Here is a 12565-nt window from a genome sequence, read left to right as displayed (position 1 = left end):
GACCCTACAGTGAGGTGTTGAGTTTGAATGATCCTTTCCCCATTCACTAACCTATACTCAGCTTCCTATGGCACACCCAGCACTTAATGGTAACAGACTGGCTGTCAGTTACAAGGGGATCCTGTGGATGCAGAGGATATGTTTGATGGAATTTCTACCTGGGTAACATCAAACTAGGTTGAGAGAACATTGTACAAATCTCATCTTTCTGTGAGTTTCCTCACTCCGAAGGTCATCAAATCTTCACACGAGTTCACTGTTTTGTTTGTATGTCACACTCTGATTGTCAAAGCGGCCCCTAAGCCCTACACTAATACCTAAATCTCACCTTGAGTAACTAGATGGGCCTCATATAGAGGTATAAATACCTGCCTAGTATGAGGGCCTTATACCTATTCTCTCTCTCTCTCTCTCTCTCTCTCTCTCTCCACCAGTGGTTGCAGGGCCAACCAATGGCACTGGTAACTGCTGTCACATGGTAAGGGCAAAGAGCCACCAGCACCATTTGGCTTAGTCTTGGGGGGTTGCAATTAATTAAATTTGAAGGTTTGGGTTTTTTTTTTAATGTGCCCCTTCTCATTTCGTCAGCTCCCCGAAATGCAACGAAATAGGAAATATTGTCTTTATTTCCTATTTCACTGCAAATGAATTATTAGAAAGGGAATGGTGAATAAAACGGAAAATGTCATAATGCCTCTTTATCGCTCCATGGTGAGACCGCACCTTAAATACTGTGTACAATTCTGGTCACCGTATCTCAAAAAAGATATAATTGCGATGGAGAAGGTACAGAGAAGGGCTACCAAAATGATAAGGGGAATGCAACAGCTCCCCTATGAGGAAAGACTAAAGATTTTAAGACTTTTCAGCTTGGAGAAGAGACAGCTGAAGGGGGATATGATAGAGGTGTTTAAAATCATGAGAGGTCTAGAACGGGTAGATGTGAATCGGTTATTTACTCTTTCGGATAATAGAAAACTAGGGGGCACTCCATGAAGTTAGCGTGTGGCACATTTAAAACTAATCGGAGATAGTTCTTTTTCACTCAACACACAATTAAACTCTGGAATTTGTTGCCAGAAGATGTGGTTAGTGCAGTTAGTATAGCTGTGTTTAAAAAAGGATTGGATAAGTTCTTGGAGGAGAAGTTAATTACCTGCTATTAATTAAGTTGACTTAGATAACGGTAATAACCACCACTATTACTAGCAATGGTAACATGGAATAGACTTAGTTTTTGGGTTCTTGCCAGGTTCTTATGGCCTGGATTGGCCACTGTTGGAAACAGGATGCTGAGCTTGTTGGACCCTTGGTCTGACCCAGTATGGCATGTTCTTATGTTCTTATCACTAGTGGCTAGTTGTCTCTTCAATCATAAATTGAAGATCAAACCTGCCAAACCAGAAGTCTTATGAATTAATCATTGGGCCGCCAACCAAAGCATATCTACAGTGATGCTTGGCATTCCTTTTCTGCTCAGAAACATTGATACTGCCCTCAGAGTACAACTTGATTTCAAGCTTTCTACAGTCCCTTTTATTTCCAGTGTGTTGCAGAAATCATTCGTTTTTATTTCTGTACATTTGTCTTCATCCACTACTGGAGCTTCATCAATTGAAACTACTGATTCATGTGTTTGTAATTTCCAGAATTAATTACTGCAACTCTCTTCTTGGGCTTCCAAATTTTCAACTCAAATGGTTATAGCTACTTCATAACATAGCTCCTAATGTTATATGGGTTAAAGAAATTTGACCATGCAACTCCAATTTTGCAAGCATTATATTGCTTGATATCCTGTCATTTGTTGGATTAAGTTTAAAATTATTTGCACTCTTCATTCTGGTTTTCCTTTGTATCTCTTTAAACTCCTGACTCTATCTACCCCATCTCCATAAAGACGAGTGTCCTGCATCTTCCTCTCCCATCAGTCATTAGGCTAGATGTCACCAGAGAATCATCGTTCAGTTATCAAGCCCCAACCCTCTGGAATGCCCTTCCCTTGGACATCATAAGAACATAAGAACATAAGAAAATGCCATACTGGGTCAGACCAAGGGTCCATCAAGCCCAGCATCCTGTTTCCAACAGTGGCCAATCCAGGCCATAAGAACCTGGCAAGTACCCAAAAACTAAGTCTATTCCATGTAACCATTGCTAATGGCAGTGGCTATTCTCTAAGTGAACTTAATAGCAGGTAATGGACTTCTCCTCCAAGAACTTATCCAATCCTTTTTTAAACACAGCTATACTAACTGCACGAACCACATTCTCTGGCAACAAATTCCAGAGTTTAATTGTGCGTTGAGTAAAAAAGAACTTTCTCCGATTAGTTTTAAATGTGCCCCATGCTAACTTCATGGAGTGTCCCCTAGTCCTTCTACTATCCGAAAGAGTAAATAACCGATTCACATCTACCCGTTCTAGACCTCTCATGATTTTAAACACCTCTATCATATCCCCCCTCAGTCGTCTCTTCTCCAAGCTGAAAAGTCCTAACCTCTTTAGTCTTTCCTCATAGGGGAGTTGTTCCATTCCCCTTATCATTTTGGTAGCCCTTCTCTGTACCTTCTCCATCGCAATTATATCTTTTTTGAGATGCGGCGACCAGAATTGTACACAGTATTCAAGGTGCGGTCTCACCATGGAGCGATACAGAGGCATTATGACATTTTCCGTTTTATTCATCATTCCTTTTCTAATAATTCCCAACATTCTGTTTGCTTTTTTGACTGCCGCAGCACACTGAACCGACGATTTCAATGTGTTATCCACTATGACACCTAGATCTCTTTCTTGGGTTGTAGCACCTAATATGGAACCCAACATCGTGTAAATATAGCATGGGTTATTTTTCCCTATATGCATCACCTTGCACTTATCCACATTAAATTTCATCTGCCATTTGGATGCCCAATTTTCCAGTATCACAAGGTCTTCCTGCAATTTATCACAATCTGCTTGTGATTTAACTACTCTGCACAATTTTGTGTCATCTGCAAATTTGATTATCTCACTCGTCGTATTTCTTTCCAGATCATTTATAAATATATTGAACAGTAAGGGTCCCAACACAGAACCCTGAGGTACTCCACTGTCCACTCCCTTCCACTGAGAAAATTGCCCATTTAATCCTACTCTCTGTTTCCTGTCTTTTAGCCAGTTTGCAATCCACGAAAGGACATCGCCACCTATCCCATGACTTTTTACTTTTCCTAGAAGCCTCTCATGAGGAACTTTGTCAAACGCCTTCTGAAAATCCAAGTATACTATATCTACCGGTTCACCTTTATCCACATGTTTATTAACTCCTTCAAAAAAGTGAAGCAGATTTGTGAGGCAAGACTTGCCCTGGGTAAAGCCATGCTGACTTTGTTCCATTAAACCATGTCTTTCTATATGTTCTGTGATTTTGATGTTTATAACACTTTGTTTCCACTATTTTTCCTGGCACTGAAGTCAGGCTAACCGGTCTGTAGTTTCCCGGATCGCCCCTGGAGCCCTTTTTAAATATTGGGGTTACATTTGCTATCCTCCAGTCTTCAGGTACAATGGATGATTTTAATGATAAGTTACAAATTTTTACTAATAGGTCTGAAATTTCATTTTTTAGTTCCTTCAGAACTCTGGGGTGTATACCATCCGGTCCAGGTGATTTACTACTCTTCAGTTTGTCAATCAGGCCTACCACATCTTCTAGGTTCACCGTGATTTGATTCAGTCCATCTGAATCATTACCCATGAAAACCTTCTCCATTACGGGTACCTCCCCAACATCCTCTTCAGTAAACACAGAAGCAAAGAAATCATTTAATCTTTCCACGATGGCCTTATCTTCTCTAAGTGCCCCTTTAACCCCTCGATCATCTAACGGTCCAACTGTCTCCCTCACAGGCTTTCTGCTTCGGATATATTTAAAAAAGTTTTTACTGTGAGTTTTTGCCTCTACAGCCAACTTCTTTTCAAATTCTCTCTTAGCCTGTCTTATCAATGTCTTACATTTAACTTGCCAATGTTTATGCTTTATCCTATTTTCTTCTGTTGGATCCTTCTTCCAATTTTTGAATGAAGATCTTTTGGCTAAAATAGCTTCTTTCACCTCCCCTTTTAACCATGCCGGTAATCGTTTTGCCTTCTTTCCACCTTTCTTAATGTGTGGAATACATCTGGACTGTGCTTCTAGAATGGTATTTTTTAACAATGACCACGCCTCTTGGACATTTTTTACTTTTGTAGCTGCTCCTTTCAGTTTTTTTCTAACAATTTTTCTCATTTTATCAAAGTTTCCCTTTTGAAAGTTTAGCACGAGAGCCTTGGATTTGCACACTGTTCCTTTTCCAGTCATTAAATCAAATTTGATCATATTATGATCACTATTGCCAAGTGACCCCACCACCGTTACCTCTCTCACCAAGTCCTGTGCTCCACTGAGAATTAGATCTAAAATTGCTCCCTCTCTCGTCGGTTCCTGAACCAATTGCTCCATAAAGCTATCATTTATTCCATCCAGGAACGTTATCTCTCTAGCGTGACCCGATGATACATTTACCCAGTCTATATTGGGGTAATTGAAGTCTCCCATTATTACTGCACTACCAATTTGGTTAGCTTCCCTAATTTCTCTTAGCATTTCACTGTCCATCTCACCATCTTGACCAGGTGGACGGTAGTATACCCCTATCACTGTAGTCTTCCCTGATACACAAGGGATTTCTACCCATAAAGATTCAATTTTGTATTTAGTCTCATGCAGGATATTTATCCTGTTGGACTCTATGCCATCCCGGACATAAAGCGCCACACCTCCTCCCGACTGCTCCTCTCTGTCATTGCGATATAATTTGTACCCCGGTATAGCACTGTCCCATTGGTTATCCTCTTTCCACCATGTCTCTGAGATGCCAATTAAGTCTATGTCATCATTTACTGCTATACATTCTAGTTCTCCCATCTTACTTCTTAGACTTCTGGCATTAGCATACAAACATTTCAAAGTTTGTTTTTTGATTGTATTTTTATTCTGCTTTTTAATTGATAGGGATAAGTTAGAATTTTTTAGCTCAGGTGAGTTTTTAGTTACAGGCACTTGGACTACTTTTCTAATTATTGGAACCTCACTGTCGGGATGCCCTAATTCTAATGCATCATTAGTATCCTTTAAAGATACATCTCTCCGAACCATGCGCTGCTGAGCGACTGTCGGCTTTCCCCTTTGTTCTAGTTTAAAAGCTGCTCTATCTCCTTTTTAAAGGTTTTCGCCAGCAGTCTGGTTCCACCCTGGTTAAGGTGGAGCCCATCCCTTCGGAAGAGACTCCCCCTTCCCCAAAAGGTTCCCCAGTTCCTAACAAAACTGAATCCCTCTTCCTTGCACCATCGTCTCATCCACGCATTGAGACTCCGGAGCTCTGCCTGCCTCTGGTGACCTGCTCGTGGAACAGGGAGCATTTCAGAGAATGCTACCCTGGAGGTTCTGGATTTAATCTTTCTACCTAAGAGCCTAAATTTGGCTTCCAGAACCTCCCTCCCACATTTTCCTATGTCGTTGGTGCCCACGTGTACCACGACAGCCGGCTCCTCCCCAGCACTGTCTAAAATCCTATCTAGGTGACGCGTGAGGTCCGCCACCTTCGCACCAGGTAGGCATGTTACCAAGCTATCCTCACGCCCACCCGCCACCCAGCTATCTACATTCCTAATAATCGAATCACCAACTATGACGGCCGACCTAACCCTTCCCTCCTGGGCAGTAGGCCTTGGGGAGATATCCTCAGTGCGAAAGGACAATGCATCACCTAGAGAGCAGGTCCTTGCTACAGGATCCTTTCCTGCTACATCTGGTTGGTGCTCTCCCATTATGAGACCTTCTTCCTCCAAGGCAGCACCAGGGCTGCCAGTCTGAAGTTGGTACTGGACTACTATGTCCCTGAAGGTCTCATCTATATACCTCTCTGACTCCCTCAGCTCCTCCAGGTCTGCCACTCTAGCCTCCAGAGATCGGACTCGTTCTCTGAGAGCCAGGAGCTCTTTGCATCGCATGCACATGTACAACTTCTCACCGGTGGGTAAAAAATCATACATGTGACACTCGATGCAAAAGACTGGGAAGCCCCCCTCTTGCTGCTGGACTGCTGCCTTCATCTCAATTTTGATCAGTTCCTAGTTAAGTTTTAGGTTGCTATGGGAGTAGGAATGTGTCTAAGTTCCTTTAAATGTATTAGTGAATTCACTATATGTCTGGTAGTGGCCTACAGGGGTCTGATCGAATTCTCAATAAAGTTTTTGTTGATGGGGTTTTTTTTTTTGGTTTTTTTTTTGTGCAAGTGGCACCTGCCTATACATTAAGGGATGAGCTTGGGTTGGGTGGGCTGGGAATTACAAACAGTCTAACTTTAGTTAGTCAGCCTGAGTGACTCACAGCTCCCTTGATTAACAAATGTTGTTCTCTATTCAAACCTAATCACACTACCTCAACACCTTTCCAAGGTGAGTAACTGAGCTGAACTATTCAACTTTTTTACTTTGGTATATACTGCTCCTAGCTTATTTCTAGCTTCTGGCTACTTTTTTGTGGGGTTTTTTTTTTGTTTTTCAATACAATGCACTCAGTTATTTATTAAATAAAACACTTAGCTCTTGAATTACACTATTCAAAGCGCATTCAATGTTCAATAGTCACTTATCCTGCTATCTTTTAGCCACATAAACAGGCGGATTTTAAAAGCCCTGCTCGCGTAAATCCGCCCGGATTTATGCGAGCAGGGCCTTGCGCGCCGGCCTTGCGCGCCGGCCTTGCGCGCCGGCGCACCTATTTTGCATAGGCCGCCGGCGCGCACAGACAAAAAACCCCGGGACGCGCGTAGGTCCCGGGGTTTTTTGAAGGGGGCGTGTCGGGGTGGGACCGGATGACGTGGCATTTTGGGGGCGGGGCGCAATGTTTTGAGGGCGGGACCGGAGGCGAGGTGCCGGCCTGGGGGCGTGGTGCAGGCCTCTGGACCAGCCCCCGGGTCGGAAGACGGCGCGCCAGCAGTCTGCTGGCGCGCGTAGTTTTACGTCTGCTTCTCGCAGGCGTAAATCTAGGGACAAAGGTAAGGGGGAGTTTAGATAGGGCAGGGGGGGTGGGTTAGGTAGGGGAAGGGAGGGGAAGGTGAGGGGAGGGCGAAAGAAAGTTCCCTCCGAGGCCGCTCCGATTTCGGAGCGGCCTGGGAGGGAACGGAGGCAGGCTGCGCGTCTCGGCGCGCGCAGGCTGCCCAAAATTGACAGCCTTGCGCGCGCCGATCCAGGATTTTAGAGGATACGCACGGCTATGCGCGTATCTTATAAAATCCAGCGTACTTTTGTTTGCGCCTGCTGCGCAAAGAAAAGTACGCGATCGCGCTTTTTAAAAAAATCTACCCCAAAATGTGAGTGGATGTGGGCAGTGCTACATATCCAGTTAACTTAACCGGATAAATAGCAATATTTGCTCTTGTCCAGTTAAGTTAATCAGATAAGATCAGCCATAGAGCTGGTTATAACTTATCTGGCTAAGTAGCGATTTGTGCATGAATATTTAGCGGTATAGTCATGTCGCTGAATATCCCTTGTAACTTAGTCAGATATGGCTGATTATCGGGCCCATGGCTTTTTAGTTAGGCTTATGATTATTAAACTCTGTAATTTTTATGGAGAACTGCCATTATTTTTCACTGGCTATGTTTTTTGACAAATTGGTTTGTTAGCTAACACTGTTCCTTGTATGAATGTATTTTTATTTGGTTTTATCTATGTTTTTATACCACTTGGACAAATTATTTTAGAAGCGGTTTATTAAATCTAATAAATAATAATAGTAATAATATTAGACAGTGGTTTAGACAACTTTAACTGCTGAAACTGCAATTATCTCAAAACTTGGTACCAAAGATTTGGTACCAGAAAATGCTATCTACCCACTGTATCTATCTTTTCTCAGTTCTCAGAATGGCATCTGGCAAATATCCACTCCTGTATCCAGGAAAAAAAAAAGTAGAACTTTGGGTAGTAAACACAGTAAACAGTTTATTCTCACTGGTCCTAAACAGTGATGTTAGAGAACTCTGGGATGATGGGCCAGAGTATATACAGATTTCTGTCTGTAGTATCTTAGAAATAAAAGATTACTTGTGAAGAGATTGCATACTCCTATATAGGCGGCTCAAAGAGAAAAGCCTCTTAGATTTTGGTAGAGGTTCTTAAGTAAATCAATTATGTACTGCAGATGTGTGCTGTAATTTATATATTCAGTTCAAGTTTCTCAAACCTGAAAGGTTCTATGTACTCTTTGCATTTGAACTGTGAAAACCGAAACTGAGAAAGTAGTTACAATTGTCAAGGAGTTTTCTGTATAAAAATGTTTGCAAATGTCTAATGTTGATTGATACTATATTGTCCAAAACTTAAATTTTTCCAGTGGAGTAGATTATTTTTAATCTGATTGAAAGATCGAATAAATAAAAAGTATTGTATAATTGTTTTAGGTTCTCTTCTCCCTCTGTCCAAATCATAAATATGTTGTCAATCTACCAGTATTATCTGAAAAGCCTGGTGATGCATCTACTCAGGAATTTCTTTTACAATTCTGTCATGCAAAGTTGGCATACTTTGATGACATTATGGTGCCCATAGAAGTCTCTGTGATGTATAAAGAGATGAAATCTGAAATAATTAAGAGTAGGGATGTGAATCGTGTCCTCGATCGTCTTAACGATCGATTTCGGCTGGGAGGGGGAGGGAATCGTATTGTTGCCGTTTGGGGGGGTAAAATATCGTGAAAAATCATGAAAAATCGTGAAAAATCTAAAAATCTAAAAATCGCAAAACCGGCACATTAAAACCCCCTAAAACCCACCCCCGACCCTTTAAATTAAATCCCCCACCCTCCCGAACCCCCCCCAAATGAGTTAAATAACCTGCGGGTCCAGCGGCGGTCCGGAACGGCAGTGGTCCGGAACGGGCTCCTGCTCCTGAATCTTGTTGTCTTCAGCCGGCGCCATTTTCCAAAATGGCGCCGAAAAATGGCGGCGGCCATAGACGAACACGATTGGACGGCAGGAGGTCCTTCCGGACCCCCGCTGGACTTTTGGCAAGTCTCGTGGGGGTCAGGAGGCCCCCCACAAGCTGGCCAAAAGTTCCTGGAGGTCCAGCGGGGGTCAGGGAGCGATTTCCCGCCGCGAATCGTTTTCGTACGGAAAATGGCGCCGGCAGGAGATCGACTGCAGGAGGTCGTTCAGCGAGGGTTCCGGCGCCTCGCTGAACGACCTCCTGCAGTCGATCTCCTGCCGGCGCCATTTTCCGTACGAAAACGATTCGCGGCGGGAAATCGCTCCCTGACCCCCGCTGGACCTCCAGGAACTTTTGGCCAGCTTGTGGGGGGCCTCCTGACCCCCACGAGACTTGCCAAAAGTCCAGCGGGGGTCCGGAAGGACCTCCTGCCGTCCAATTGTGTTCGTCTATGGCCGCCGCCATTTTTCGGCGCCATTTTGGAAAATGGCGCCGGCTGAAGACAACAAGATTCAGGAGCAGGAGCCCGTTCCGGACCGCTGCCGTTCCGGACCGCCGCTGGACCCGCAGGTTATTTAACTCATTTGGGGGGGGTTCGGGAGGGTGGGGGATTTAATTTAAAGGGTCGGGGATGGGTTTTAGGGGGTTTTAGTGTGCCGGCTCATGATTCTAACGATTTATAACGATAAATCGTTAGAATCTCTATTGTATTGTGTTCCATAACGGTTTAAGACGATATTAAAATTATCGGACGATAATTTTAATCGTCCTAAAACGATTCACATCCCTAATTAAGAGTCAGGATAAAGTTTCTAATTCTGTAAGTTTCTTATATGTACAGTTTAATATGATACTATCTGATATTTCTTTGTGAATGTTTACAGGTATTTTATATAGTTTTTTACATTTTTCTTGATTAGACTATTTTGATAAGATTTTAAATGTACCTTAATGCTAATTTTTAATTTTCAATTTTTATAATGTTAATATTATCTTATAAATTGTTTCTTGTCGAGCATTTTGATGGAAAGGTGGGTTATAAATAAAAAATAAATACATAATTACTGGTGGTTCAAGGTAAAGCATTTTTTAGAAATGTATGACATGCAGCTATGCTGTATGGCTAGGAATTATTTTATAGTGATTCTATATCTATTAGGACAATGAGCATGCCTGGTGGTGGCTGTGTGAAGTTGTTTAATCTTTTAGAAAGTGTGTAGTACTTTGTATGAAACTGGTTGTGTTTTGTACTGGAGCTCTAAGTATTCCTTCCAGTAGTCCAGATATTTTCTCTGTGAATGTACCAATTCTGGATATGATTGTTTTGCAAAGATTTCCAAGCAGAAAGTACCAGTAGAAGAACGGATTGTATCAAGTTTTCCAACTGAGACTAACTGCTTTGGAAATGAGATGAAATTATTCTTGAAAATCTATAGCAAAATTGATCTGCTAGTCAAATCAATGCAAACCTGCAAATGTTACACAAGTATAGTAACATTGACAATGGTACATACAAGCTGTTTACTGTTCTTTGAATTATGTGTGGTGCTGCAGTTATATACATTTGTATGCTTAAAAGAACATCTTTGGATTATTCTTATGTTGGTCTAATAAATGTACACAACCTACAGAGAATCCAGTATCAATAAAACTAAATAATTTCCTTCTTTTTATCTTTTCCATGTTTTCTCCAGGAACAACAGAATGTGCACTTCAGTTCCCAACTCCTTATTGGTATTGGGACACCCTCATGAAAATCTGTGTCTTTGTTTTTGCATTCATAATTCCAGTTCTCATCATAACAATTTGCTACACCTTAATGATACTGCGCTTAAAGAGTGTGCGACTTCTCTCAGGGTCTCGAGAAAAGGACAGAAATCTTCGTCGCATTACCAGACTGGTCCTCGTTGTTGTAGCTGTCTTCATTATCTGTTGGACACCTATTCACATTTTTGTCTTGGTTGAGGCTCTTGTGGATGTGCCCCAAAACACAGCAGTGATTTCCATCTATTATTGTTGTATTGCTTTAGGTTATACCAACAGTAGCCTAAATCCCATTCTTTATGCTTTCCTAGATGAAAACTTCAAAAGATGCTTCAAAGACTTTTGCTTTCCATCAAAGCTTAGAATAGACCAGCAAGGCACCAGTCGAGTCAGAAACACAGTTCATGACCATGCATACATGAAGGATGTTGATGGGACTAACAAGCCAGTATGACTAGGTTTGGAATTGTCTTCTTTTTCTCCACAAGGAAGAGGGGTATCACGTGATTTAGGGTTAACTCAGATTACCAGTACAGCTATTTAATCAAATATTCTGAATTCTCATGATCTAAAATATACCATGGTGACTGTTAAATACCTGGAAAAATCCATGGCAGATTTCTGCAGAAAATTAATTGCAGTTTCATTGATTTCCATGGAATAGCTCAAAGATTCTACCTAAGCACACAAAACATACCAATATCCTACTGCAGATTTGAATAACTTTCTATCAAATAATTTTTTATAGGTGTATCAGTGCTATTACTCTAAAAACCTTGACAGATTTTCTTTATGTCAACAGAACTTACTATGGAATCAGACAACTCTTGCATTTACAACTTCCTATTTTAATGTTTTAGAATATGAAAAGCCTTACACAGAGCCTTGTATTTGAAAATGTAATTTTTGAAAAGTATGGTAGTTAATTGCAATTTAACAATACAATGTTAAGTCTAAGTCTGCATTCCTGTTACATATCCTGATTTCTTTGTAGTCTGTTTTCAGTTGTGTCTTCACTCTTAGGATTCTTGACATTCCCATGACCAACGTCTTTTCAGGGGTCCGAATTTCCTTGAAAACAAAGGATTTGCAGTATTTATGATACAAGCAAAAAATATAACTAAAACATTTACAATTACAACATGCAGATAATAAAACATCTGACGTTTGTACCTATGGTTGTAAATGGTACATAACCATATATGATAGCACTACCTCTTCAGAAATGGTAACGTTAAACTGGGTATCATCACCCCCTTTCCTGTGCAGATGGAAGGATATTTTCTGGATCAAAATGCATACTTGAAGATAAGTGAATCATTGAAGGAAGCATTGTTGATGTTAATTTGCTTTTTAGTTATATCTTATTATATGTTAACTTGAACAATGCTATTTTAGTATTGTCTTCAGTGTTAGTATTGAAGTATATTTTTTACCAAGGCATTTCATTGTGAAATTCTGATTTCCAACAAGAGCGTGTTATCTGCTAAGTTTTAGCAAAGATCAGAAGACAATTTGTTGTTTTAGAAGATACACTGTGCTACCAAAAACCATTTGCTTCAGTGCTAAGCGGTATGTGCCTCAATTTTGTTTGGTTGTGAGAGTTCAACATTCACTGAGTATTCCAATATCATCAATGCTATCATTACCCAATGAAATACTAACTTTGGCTCCTTATTAAGAATCTAGTTTAGCATGAACTTCTTATATCAAAGTTAATTTGTTGTAAGATCACGGTAGTATAATAGTGGACACTGTATGTATTCTATAGTTTTTAACTTTA

At 41.1% G+C, this 12565-nt stretch overlaps 1 protein-coding gene across 1 annotated transcript in view; it reads left to right on the top strand.

The window, feature by feature from the left end:
- The window catches only part of OPRK1 (opioid receptor kappa 1), a 47570-nt gene extending 35507 nt beyond the window's left edge, over positions 1-12063 (top strand). The window contains exon 3 of the mRNA XM_029592697.1: positions 10713-12063. Coding sequence (XP_029448557.1) covers positions 10713-11236 — 524 coding nt within the window. The 3' untranslated portion in view covers positions 11237-12063. The remainder of the gene's footprint in view (positions 1-10712) is intronic.
- The last annotated feature ends 502 nt before the right edge of the window (positions 12064-12565 follow it).

This window comes from Rhinatrema bivittatum, chromosome 2 (genome assembly GCF_901001135.1).
Source record: "Rhinatrema bivittatum chromosome 2, aRhiBiv1.1, whole genome shotgun sequence".
Taxonomy (NCBI): domain Eukaryota; kingdom Metazoa; phylum Chordata; class Amphibia; order Gymnophiona; family Rhinatrematidae; genus Rhinatrema; species Rhinatrema bivittatum.
This window is presented reverse-complemented; position numbering and strand designations above follow the sequence as displayed.